This window comes from Oncorhynchus mykiss, chromosome 19 (genome assembly GCF_013265735.2).
Source record: "Oncorhynchus mykiss isolate Arlee chromosome 19, USDA_OmykA_1.1, whole genome shotgun sequence".
NCBI classification, from domain to species: Eukaryota; Metazoa; Chordata; class Actinopteri; order Salmoniformes; family Salmonidae; genus Oncorhynchus; species Oncorhynchus mykiss.
Window position 1 is genome coordinate 19744315 of NC_048583.1, and position 12613 is coordinate 19756927.

Here is a 12613-nt window from a genome sequence, read left to right on the forward strand (position 1 = left end):
CAATTTTGGTTTCATCTGACCAGAGCACCTTCTTCCACATGTTTGGTGTGTCTCCCAGGTGGCTTGTGGCAAACTTTAAACAAAACTTTTTATGGATATCTTTAAGAAATGGCTTTCTTCTTGCCACTCTTCCATAAAGGCCAGATTTGTGCAATATACGACTGATTGTTGTCCTATGGACAGAGTCTCCCACCTCAGCTGTAGATCTCTGCAGTTCATCCAGAGTGATCATGGGCCTCTTGGCTGCATCTCTGATCAGTCTTCTCCTTGTATGAGCTGAAAGTTTAGAGGGACGGCCAGGTCTTGGTAGATTTGCAGTGGTCTGATACTCCTTCCATTTCAATATTATCGCTTGCACAGTGCTCCTTGGGATGTTTAAAGCTTGGGAAATCTTTTTGTATCCAAATCCGGCTTTAAACTTCTTCACAACAGTATCTCGGACCTGCCTGGTGTGTTCCTTGTTCTTCATGATGCTCTCTGCGCTTTTAACGGACCTCTGAGACTATCACAGTGCAGGTGCATTTATACGGAGACTTGATTACACACAGGTGGATTGTATTTATCATCATTAGTCATTTATGTCAACATTGGATCATTCAGAGATCCTCACTGAACTTCTGGAGAGAGTTTGCTGCACTGAAAGTAAAGGGGCTGAATAATTTTGCACGGACAATTTTTCAGTTTTTGATTTGTTAAAAAAGTTTGAAATATCCAATAAATGTCGTTCCACTTCATGATTGTGTCCCACTTGTTGTTGATTCTTCACAAAAAAATACAGTTTTATATTTTTATGTTTGAAGCCTGAAATGTGGCAAAAGGTCGCAAAGTTCAAGGGGGCCGAATACTTTCGCAAGGCACTGTAGATGGATTATCTTGGCAAAGGAGAAATGCTCTCTAACAGGGATGTAAACAAATTTGTGCACAACATGAGAGAAATAATTCTCTGAGTATTGAACATTTAATTTTATATTATTTCAGCTCGTGTAACATGGGACCAACACTTTACATGTTGCGTTTCTATTTTTGTTCAGTGTATTATGGGAGCTTTTGCCAAATAACCATGTGATTTTCAGTAAATCAGCCCGTTCAAAGTGCAAACACACAAGACCACTAATCAAACAATAAACAGATAAGTCATTATTTTTGGTGAGAGTAGGGAAGGGAAGGAAGGACACACACATACTGAACGCACGCAGTAGGACGTGAACCCTTTTTTTTCCAGTTGAGAAAATATATCATCATCTTACTCAGACTATTTCTGATGCTGTAATATTTGCAAGTGACCTGCAGTGTGAGTAAACTTTTTCGATGCCTTTCTAAAGACCTACCAATAACTCAATCATGATAGGCCTACTGTCATAGGGATATCGTGGTTAGTTACTCTAGATATAATATTGCTGATATTGTTTGCCTATGTTGTTATAACGGCGAATGCCATGTCTAATATTTTGCTTGTTCCACTGAGATATAGAGCATGAGTGAATTGACCAATCGGATTAGGAAAGAGCCACGAATATGTGCCAAACTAGTCTTGTTTTTTTGTTCTATTGATTTTTTCATTCCCACTGCCCCTTTGCCCGCTGTGTCCCGCCATCCCTTCCTACCTCTTCTCTCCCCCTCTTATCTTTCTTCATCTTCCCTAGATGGGGATTTCAGTCCTATCGTGTGTCTCCCTCCTGCTTGTCTTTGAGGTAAACACAAAGGGCCAGTTTCCTGGAGAAAGATTAAGAACACTCCTGGACTGAAAAGCATGCTAAACGGAGAATCTCTGTTGAAAATGCTTTTTAGTCCCGGGTCCGTTGCCTGCATTTACAAAGAGTAGGATTGCTGTTCGGCATTAGCTTTTAGATCATAATGAATATGATAATATGGACAGGGCAGACCTGACGCTAGATCAGCACTCCTACTCTAAGACACTTTTTGAATAAGGGCCCAGGAGTGTAGGCGTATATCTGGTTCTGGGAAACGGGCCCATTTTGTTTTGTAATATCAAACCCTGGTTTTTAGGACAAATGCTAATGTGGCACAGAGACACCTCATGTACCTTACTGCCTCCACCTTCTTGTTTGGTTGTCCATCTCTGTCTCTCTATCCAGCTTTTCTCTTCTTCCGTTGGGGTCCTGCAAAGTGTACCTGGCTCCACCCTGGTCTTCCCATGTCTCCCTGGCCAAAACCAAAAAAGCTTTGCTGGGGCTAAGATCACCTGGAAATACAACGACTATCTGGTTCCCGACTACCCAGAATCCTCAAAGGAACTCAAGGCCTCCAAGGATGGCTTCTATCTGGAAATCTCTCCCGTCAGTGTAGCCAACGAGGGGGAATATGAATGTGTGATCAAGCAGAATGATATGGAGTGGCAAAAAGTGCACATAGTCCAGGTTGATGGTGAGGACACATACTGTCACCTCCTATTTTCATCACAACTGCCTATGACGTGATGTAGGCCTTTCTTGAAATAGACACTCCACCTCGTTTAAAAATATATATATTTTTAAATCATGTTACAAGTTAAAACTCAATCATTGGTTCTCTTTTCATTATTTGTACAGTGTGCCTACATTTTTACACTTAGTAATTCATCTTCAAGTTTATGTTGAGAAGAGAAATAGAACGACAACTTTAGCAGAATGTCGTGTCTTGGCTATCATTAATGTTACGACGATTGTTTTATCAAATCGATGAATTAATTATTACAATGATTAAATTAATCCTGTAACAATTTACTCGTTACCAATCTTGGGGCACCACGGAAGAAGGTTATTTAACGAGTTAACTCTCATAGATATAAAGATCTCTTACATTTCAGTCATCAATTAATTGTTACCTTCTACCAGGTCTCATTCTGAATGTCGCAAAATCCTTGGATATCTGCACGAACCCTAGCATAAATGATGAATCAGAGCTAAATACAAATTGTCTTAATTATTTATTTAATAACTAATCACACAGAAAAACATAAACAAAAACAGAATAGCTTACACATTGATTACTACATAAAGCAATGAAAGGTCCCTAGTGGACTAAACCGATATGACGGCTTGCTACACAAAATGAAAAGGGAGGGCAAGAAAGAGCGGGAGAAAAGACAAAGGACTTCACTATCATACGTACAGCTGATAACTACGCTCATGGAAATTTTCTGGAGAGTCAGTCGACAGAGAGTCTCTGGTTGTCCACCAGAGGTCACCATGTCCTTTGCAGTCGTAGCTTGTCCAGCGGCTGGGTTTCTTAGAACAGGGTGGTGAGAGGAAATTGTTCTTTGTCTCTTGTCTTCGGTCAGTTTCCTAGACTGTTTTTACATATACAGCTGTAGACTGTAAATGTGTAGTCTTTAGTTTTGTAGATTTCTGAACCATTTGTAATGCATTCAGCTGGCGCTGCACGTAGCTGGTCTATAGAGTCTAACCATTTGTGTGGTTCTCATGATGTCTGGACTTGTAGAGATTTTCTTCTTCTCTGATGAAGGTTTCAGAGTTTCTAGCCATTCCGTACCTTTCAGCTCATGCTGTCAGTCTCGCTGGCCTAATGTACATTTTGTCACGAGTCCTATTTAAGCACTCTGGGAAAAAGGGGCGTTCCCTCATTTTGTCGTAATGTCTGTGCTCACGTGGGTGTGGTCACTGACTGAACTTCATATGAAAAACAAGGCTAACATCACATTACATCTTCACAAATAGTTTCATATTTAATCATATAAGTTCTCCCAACATTTGGGTGTGACCCTGACAACTGGGAAATATATACATTCAAATATACATTCAAAGATACAGTTAGGACGAAGAGAGGAGAGAGGGGGGGGGGACACACAATCTGGCGCCTATGATCCTCACCTTAAACGGCAAGTCATGACAAGAGGGTTTACATCACAATGAATAAGGCATTCAGTCGATTTAAACATATAGCCCCAGAACTTCAGTGTATTCATAGATTGTAATTCTTAAAAACTGGTGAAATATGGGGCAATTCTTTTGTTACAGTTTAGCAAACTCCACAGGCCAGCAAACATTGCATGCATTTTGAGGTTGGCTCCAGAAATGATTTCTACTGTTGTGCTGTCTTTCTGTCTTCCATCTTGCTCTCTCCCTCCAGTGTCCAGCAGCTACATTCTCAAAGTAATCGAAGGGTCCACTGTGAATTTACCTTGTGATCGCCCACCATCCAGCAAAGACCCGGTCCATTGGTACAGATATGATAAAGGAATGACGAACGGCACACGGAAGCAGTTGAATCCTGCAGAGACTGGAGAAATGGTGGAGGGTGACAGACTAGAATGGCTTTATGGCCCCCTTGAAAAAGATATGACAATCACACTTAATGAGGTCAAAATGGAGGATGCCGGCATGTACTACTGTGAGACAGCTGAGCAGGGCAGAGACAGCAGCAACTTTAATACAATTGAGCTAATTGTGGAAGGTACGTTTAGCTAACCTTCTTCTTCCATTAAACTCTCAAACCTTTGCATATATACACACATTTGTTAATAAATTCGTGTAATTCGCAAATGTAACATCAATTGGTTCCAAATAGCCATAATGCCCAAATGTTAGACTCTCACCTGCAATGTTCAAGACACTGTCCCGCTCTTGATTTGTTGAAATTCGAATCTTCGTTTGCCATTTCTTTTAGCTGCGCCCACCGTTCTTCCTTACTCCTGCGTTGGGTTCATGACCCCCTGGGAATCGTGCCAGGACGAGACCAGCAGGTCGTGGGAGGCCATGCTAGGAGAATCCCTCAATGAGTTCTCCATGAAGCTTTATGCCCACCTCAGCCAATCACAGCCCATGAAAAACCTGCTCTTCTCTCCAATCAGCATCAGCGGGGTGTTAACCCACCTGTTACTAGGTAAGAAAGAAAGGGTGGGGTTTCTTTAAAATGGAACATGGGGAGAGGTTGTCCAACTGCACTCATACTCTAGACCTCAGTTCTTTTGAAAATAAAGCAACACTTGATATCAACTCTCACTGAATGATTGATGCATGGAAGGCCTAATAAAATACATGCTGTTTCATCCTCTCTCTCTCTCTCTCTCTCTCTCTCTCTCTCTCATTAGGGGCTCGTGGCAAGACAAGGAGAGACATGGAGACGGCTCTCTGTCTGTCTCACGACTTCTTCTGTGTTCATTCCGAGATGAAGAAACTGAAGCTGAAACTTCAGGACACACTGAAGATGGCCTCCCAGATCTATTACAACCCCAGTACTACCAGAGCACAATTAGTACTCATGATAATTATAGCTTGTTCTCCACATATAATTTTGAATTCTCGTCGTATATTGTCAATTTAATCATGAGTCGCCATCCCCCCTTAACTTAACTCACTGAACCTGTCTGTCTGACCGTCCGTCCATCCGTCTGTCTCTGACATTCCCTCTCTCTCCCCCCTCAGATATGAAGTTGAGTGAGTCCTTTACCAACCAATCCATGCAGTTCTACGATGCGGATCCAGTCAAATTGACCAATACCAGTGAGGTAAACGTGGAAATGATCAACAGTTGGGTTGCAAAGCAGACAAATAATAAAATCAAAGAGCTGGTCGACTCTGTTCCCGCCCACACCGAACTGCTACTCCTCAATGCTGTGTATTTCAATGGTCAGTATCCTGTTTGTGTGTTTGTGCATGTGTGTGATCCAAGTAAGCTCTTGGTAAAGCACCGATGCTCAATCTATCTGATTGGATATAGTCTATTTTAGCGGATATGGAGTATGTGGATTATAATAATATCTGTTTCAGGTCAATGGAAGATGAAATTTGATGCAAAATCCAAAACGTTTCCATTTGTGAAACTGAATGGTGATACTGTGAAGGTGCCTGTCCTCTACAGTGCCAAATACAAATTGGCTGTGCAATATGTCCCGGCAGTGAAGGCACAGGTAACCATTTGGATTACACACACCCACACTTACATGCACAGATACACTGTAAGCAATCACACACAACCTACGTAAGATTCTAACCTTGTCAATCACCCGTAGGTGGCGATGTTCCCTCTCTCTGGTGCAAGTAGCTTGTTCATCTTGCTCCCGCCCACTACCAAGCTCACAGACCTGCAATTGGTGGAGGGGAAGATGACGGACAGGGCAGTGAGCCAGATGGTGGAGCAGATGAATCAGGTGTCTCCCCAGGCCACCGAGGTCACTCTTCCCAAAATCAAACTGGACATCCGGACCGAGATGAACACCCTGCTCAGGAAGATAGGTCTGTCTGTATGCGTGTCTATATGTCTGTCTTATAGCTTACCTGCTGCCTGACTGTTCGAATTATAAGACTGTGCATTTTGTTGTAGCCACCTGATTCAACTAACCACCAAGCCCTTGATTAGTTGAACCAGATGTTTTTGCTTGGCTACAACAAAAATGTCTTCATCCAGGAGCAGCAAATGGATTTCACCGAGTTGTTCTAAGTCAACCTAAACCAACAACTCTGGCGTTTCTTGATTTGCCTCTCTCACTTCTCTCCCTCCCTTTCTTCTACCTCCCTCTACCTTCTGCTCTTCTCCGCTCTCCTTCTCCATATCTCCCTCCTCTTACTCCCACACCTCTTTCTTCCCTTAGGTTTGTCGGAGCTGTTCGACAGCGCCAACCTGTGTGGCCTCTACCCCGACAACGAGTTGCTCCTGACGGAAGCCCGCCACCGGGCCTTCCTCTCCCTGACGGAGGAAGGTGTGGAGGCTGGGGCGGCCACTTCCCTCTCTTTCTCCCGCTCCTTCTCTTCCTTCTCAGCCCTCAGGCCCTTCCTGATGATACTGTGGAGCGACCAGGCCAAGGTCCCACTGTTCGTGGGTCGAGTGACCGAGCCGTGAGAGAAGGAGGAAGAGAGAGGGAGAGAGGGTAGCATGCATATAGAAAAAAGCCATGTTTGCAAAAGAAAAGGACAACTTCCTTCTATGAAGTTACATGTTCATTGTAACTTCGTAGAGTGACTGTCAAAGTGTTTTAAAATAAATACTCGGGAGGGCTTGCTATAGGTTGTCACAAAATGCATGACTTATCAAAAAATAAAAGTTGACATCTCTCCACATGTGGTATGGACATCTTTTTGGACGAATGTGCTATTTAAATCACTCTTCTGTCCAACAACGTACACAGTAGGTCACTGAAACGGGTTTAGTTTATTTTTTAAAAAGTAGTTCCACAAACTCACCACAGGATGTCAATCACACCGTATGTTCCACATAGAGATAGCCATTACGTCAGTGAGTACACAGGGATGCTGTAACAATAGTCCTCCCGCTCCGCCCTGTCTCCCCATTCCCCGACGCTAAAGGTTTTAAAGCAACTGCGGACCGAGTAAAGCGTCAAATTGAGCATCTTACCCTGAATTATCCCTTCTTTTTCTTTTTACAAACAAAAATTACAAACCAACGAGTACACATCAGCGATGATAGCTCAAACAGATTTGATTGATGATACCATGTCAATGATGTCAACCCTAAAGAAATTGCCATTGATCAATGTTAGTCACAATGTTAGTTACATGTGCATATATATGACAATCGTTACACATGCAATTCTTTATTAGAATGTTATGATGCATATGGTTTGTTTATGTCACATGATGAACAAAGTCGAGTTGGCTTTGACCGACAACAAGTAAAAGGCAGAGATAGAGAGAATCTGAGTGAAAATAAACCAATCAGATCACCTGGACAAGATAATAAATATCTCCAAGTCCAAGCCTGGCTTCACATGATAAGGAATATCCCGGAGAGGGAAGTACATACATACTAAGTAACTTGTGGAATAGACACCGGCTGGGATGCGGTTTTAACCAATCAGCATTCAGGATTAGACCCACCCGTTTTATACATACTCAGTATTGCGTACAAAAAAAACCCATGAATGCATCTTTGACAACATATCACGGAGTGACATCGGAGATGTTTATCAATTGATTATCAACTTCACTGTTGTTGCTGCGTGTGGAGAGGATTTCTGTGTCGTCATTGGTGTGCATAGAACAGATTCCGCCCTCTCCACTCCACCACCATCTTTGTCAAGGTCCCTCAACGTGTGTTCTTGGTGACCGCAAAAGACCAGACGAGCTGAACTTCTCACTCGTGGTCTCAGAGTTCAGTCCCTAGCTTTGATGATCCACGATCCGTGTCACATTTGGCCTCGAGCCATGTTGAATAGTTTTTTAATTTTATTTTTAATTTTGCTATCCGTCATGATGCCCTCATTCACACTTTTGCCCAAGTACAGAATTACGAACAGAGAGATCCCAGACAACGATTAGAAAGTAAGAAAAAGTCCAGGAGACTGTTGACTGACTGAGATGTCTAATTCACACTAAAAGGGCTGACCCAAACCATACTGTGCTGGCCTGGGTAAATTTCTTTTCACATTGTCCTTTTTTCATTCAAGCAACTACAGTAGATGAGTTACCAGGCCAGTGTGATATAGCTTGGCTTGACTTGGCTGTGTCTGGCTCAGTAGTGTGAACAGGGTAATAGTGTGCTTTAGTGGACCAACGTTGGAACTATAAGGTGTCCAAACTGTAGCCAGGGGCCACAGGATTGGGCCTCTGTCCTTAGGGTGGTTAACCCCTCGAGGTCTGTCTCTGGTAAAGGAATCCATGGTGAGAGGTCACTGTCTACGTTATGGCAGTTTTTTTGTTGCAAGGGAGGGTGGGGGAGAGGGGTGTCCATGAGTGTGTTCAGATTCAATGCATGAACACGCACACACACACAGACATGTACACAACGCACACACACACACTTGCAAGCATGCACACACACACACACACACAAACGTTGTGTCGGTATCCTTTGATCCTGCAGGTATTTTAGTCCATGATTGTCCACGCAGTCCAGTGGTCAAGCCTCTGGGAGGGATTGTTGCTATGCTGAGTATAATTCATCACAGCCAATCTCTCTTTCCTCTTGGGAAATCCATCACAAGGCGGGGGGGGGGGGGGGGGGGGTCTCTGTTGCCCATCCCCGGGAACCCCATAGTAGTCTTTTAAGCTCCATGGTAGTCCTCTCTCATAAAAACAGCCTGGGTAGTCTCTCTCGCATAGTTTCCCAAACTCCTAGACCAAGACACTACTAGACCTAGACACTTGTGGACCTAGAACTAGACACTTATAGACCTAAACTCCTAGACCTAGACACTCCTAGACCTAGACACTTTTTGAATTCCCCATCTTAGACATTGATCAAATGTCAAATTAACCTATTCCTTTGGCTATAGATGGAGTTTTTGCCATATTTTTCACACAAATAGTTTTTTTCTTATTTTTTCTCCAAGATGGAACATTTGAATGTCTACAAGAGACTCACCGAAATTGAAAAAATCCAGTCATTTATAAATAAAATCTTACCGTAAGGGCGCAGAGAACTAGAAGGAAACTCTCCTTGAGAGCTACTGGGATGTTCATGCTTTTATTCCAGGCCAGCATGAACACACCCGATGACACTTATTGTTGTCCAGACTGCATTAGGCTGGAGCTGGAGCAAAAGCCTGCACACCCAATAATTGGTATTTGATAACCTCTGATAACCCCTCTTTAGAGTAGGGGGCTATAGTTTGTTTGAGACTGCCGCAGAAATCTCTCTGTGCTCTCTAGCTTTCAATTCACTAAAATTCAAAGGTCAAAGGGCACAGAGCAGGGGTCAGAGAATAATTCAGACTGAGGGTTATCTTGTGTGACTGTCACCAAGGAAAATTGACTCACTGGACTGCCAGCCATACTGTTGCACATGTGACAGGACATCAGTTTGTTAGACCATGGGGACATCCAGGGAACATAGGAGTGAGTCTCGTACTGTAGGAGTGAGTCTCGTACTGTAGGAGTGAGTCTCGTCTCTTTTGTTCGGTCTTTCTTCACAGCTCCATGCTTCAGGGTTCACGGATGGAGACATTTGGAGAAGGACGTGACACGCTTACAGTCAAACCCACACGCGTGCATGCACACTGAAACGCACGTCCACACACACACACACATTTTCATGCAAAATGTATGCACACACAACAACTCACTCACACACAAAGACACATACACACAGAAGGATATGGGGAGATACAGACACCCACTGTCATCACGTACAGACATCGGACAAGTACACAGTGACAGTACAGTCAGACGGAACCTTTTGTGCTTTAACGCTATGGTGTGACAGTTTTCATCAGAGCGACAACCACCATAATAAAAAATCTATAGCAGGTGACTTATCCAACTTGTCCTCATCACTTGGGTACTTTGTGAAGTAAATCAGGGATGCAGAGGAGGGTAAACACATGCTAATGCTTTTAACGCACCTTGGTGAATACTGTTTTCACACCTATTACGCTAAATTAGCACTAGCACTGTTAGCGCTGTTAGTACTGTTAGCATTGCTAGTGCTGTTAGTACTGTTAGCGCTGTTAGTACTGTTAGCATTGTTAGCGCTGTTGGCACAGTTAATGCTAGAACTGAGTCATGGGTAACTGCATACATGGAGTGTGTCTGAAAGTGGACGTGAAGTGATTGGATCAACACAAGAACACAAAAGAAGTGGTTGGATCAGCACAAGTAGGTTTATGGAAAGTGAATCAGCTAATTAGGCAGATTTGTTGGCGCTAAAGATCGTTTTGCATGGGGAGTGTATAAGCCAGTGAGAATGACTAGTGCACCGTTACTGTTGTATCGAGGTGTCTGCCAACCTGAGGGTGCTTCCCACTAGGCAGCTGTATCAGCTGTATCGCCAGCAGTAGCTAGCACGGCCATTTTTTGCCCTCTCATTATTTTTTATTTCAATTAGGATGGCAACAATACATAACAAATATTGATAACTATCTCGGTGTCACATTGATACGGTCTACTCAATAGGGAGGGCATGAACGGCCACAACACCGGGACACAGTGTCCTTCGCTTCCGCTCGCTAAGCACTTTTGTCCCACAAAGGTGTGGGAAGTAGTTACTTATTGTAGCCAACATCAGGGTGACAGTCACAGTAAGCACACAGATACAACACATACAAGCAACAGTACACCCATCATCAGTACTTTTAATGAAAAAAATAAAAAGTAGTCAGTTTTATTCACTGAAAACATACAATTCTTTGTAGCGGTGAAATACAATTTGGACTCATCTTCTGGCTTCAAAACTGAAGTCCAAGCAACGAAGAAACGAGAGAAAAAACAACAACACCGCTCAGTCAAAACCGTCTAACCAATAACAGAGCGCTGATGTCACACCCATCGCTGTCGATCCACCCACTTTATTCGCCACGTCCACTTTCAGAGACACACCAAGTATGCAGTCGCCCATACGTCCTAGAACAGTTAGAGCAGTTAGCATTAGCGTTGCTAGATGCCAGTCATCTCTTACCCACCTTTTTCAACTACATCCCTGGTAGAAACAACCTGGCGATTACAACGTTCGTAACAAGACCTTGTTGGGCAATGGGCCCACAGGCGCTCACAGACTGTTCCAGTATTGGAGTTACAGTGCAAGTAAGAGGTTCTACACTGTTCATGTACATTTGAATGGCTGAAATGCAAGTGACGTCACAATATTGAGGGATAAGGTCAAATTGGTTAGCACTTTCACGTTAAACATTTCAATGAGGGACATTTTCACAAATGTATTTACTTAGAAAAAAGCTAAATTGGGATAATTACCCACTATTATTATTTGTATTATAATTCATATTGTTATTATTATATCATCATTATCCGTCTCATTATTGCATGTTTTATCACTATTATTACTTTGTTACATTATTATTTTGTTCTTTCTTCACCATTCATTGGTTATCATTTAATAATTGCGATAAAGTGTGTGTCAGTCACTGCGGGGGGGGCTCTGGAGGTGCTCCTTGCTGCGTGAGGGCGTGCCAGTACTCGACTTTCTTGCCGATGTGTTTGAGACACTCAAACCAATGTTTCAGCCTCACTCCCTTAGCATTTATGCCCAGTTCAACTCCACCTGTGAGAGAGGGAGGTAGAAGTTGGAAGGGAGAGAGAGAGAGAGAGAGAGAGAGAGACACGCAGACAGACCCGCAGAGGGACACACAGGGAGACACACAAGGAGGGAGAGAACAGCAAGAAAAAGGGGAGAGATTAAGAAAAGGGGGGGGGGGAATTGATAAATATCGATTAATTGACAGATAGGAAAGGAGAGAGAGATGAGGAGAGAAAGAGAGTCATCCCTGGGAGGGTCACCCGACAGATAGTGGTTTTCCTGGCTGTGATTGCATAGTTGATGGAGTGTGAAGTTTTAAACACAGTATTTTGCAGACGCCGGCTTTCACAACACCTCAAACACTCTCAATAGCTCATCTGTGGCCCCACTAAGCCTTGGCATTAAACTCAGATACAGTGAGAGGTGTGGGGGAGGTTAATACTGTTCCCTTACGTAACTCACACTCCCTTGGAACCAGACAGACACATATCAAGACAGACACACACAGTCCTCACAAGTATAAAAATACAAACACACACACACATCTCACTGGGCACAGGCGTCAATTCAATATCTATCTGGTTCAATGTAATTTCATTGAGATGAGGAAACAACATTGATTCAACCAGTGGTTTGCCTAGTGGGATGTGTGTAATTGTATGTGCGCAAACACACCTCGCCCCCTCGTAGCGCCCAAGTTTCAGAGAGCAAGTGTGTTTGCATACTC

At 43.2% G+C, this 12613-nt stretch overlaps 2 protein-coding genes across 3 annotated transcripts in view; one reads left to right on the plus strand and one right to left on the minus strand.

Annotated features, from left to right (window-relative positions):
- The first annotated feature begins 1145 nt into the window (after positions 1-1145).
- Positions 1146-7014, plus strand: serping1 (serpin peptidase inhibitor, clade G (C1 inhibitor), member 1). Its single transcript, NM_001124379.1, is given in 10 exon segments — positions 1146-1291; positions 1644-1691; positions 2097-2385; positions 4090-4413; positions 4627-4842; positions 5051-5194; positions 5385-5588; positions 5730-5869; positions 5972-6194; positions 6551-7014. Coding segments are annotated over 9 exon segments (1836 nt in total). The 5' UTR covers positions 1146-1291; the 3' UTR covers positions 6799-7014.
- Positions 7015-7494: 480 nt separating this feature from the next.
- The window catches only part of doc2d (double C2-like domains, delta), a 52499-nt gene continuing 47380 nt past the window's right edge, over positions 7495-12613 (minus strand). The window contains exon 11 of one of the 2 annotated variants that reach the window (XM_036954422.1): positions 7495-11910. In XM_036954422.1, coding sequence (XP_036810317.1) covers positions 11771-11910 — 140 coding nt within the window. In that variant the 3' untranslated portion in view covers positions 7495-11770. The remainder of the gene's footprint in view (positions 11911-12613) is intronic. The other variant, XM_036954423.1, reaches the window with a different exon arrangement.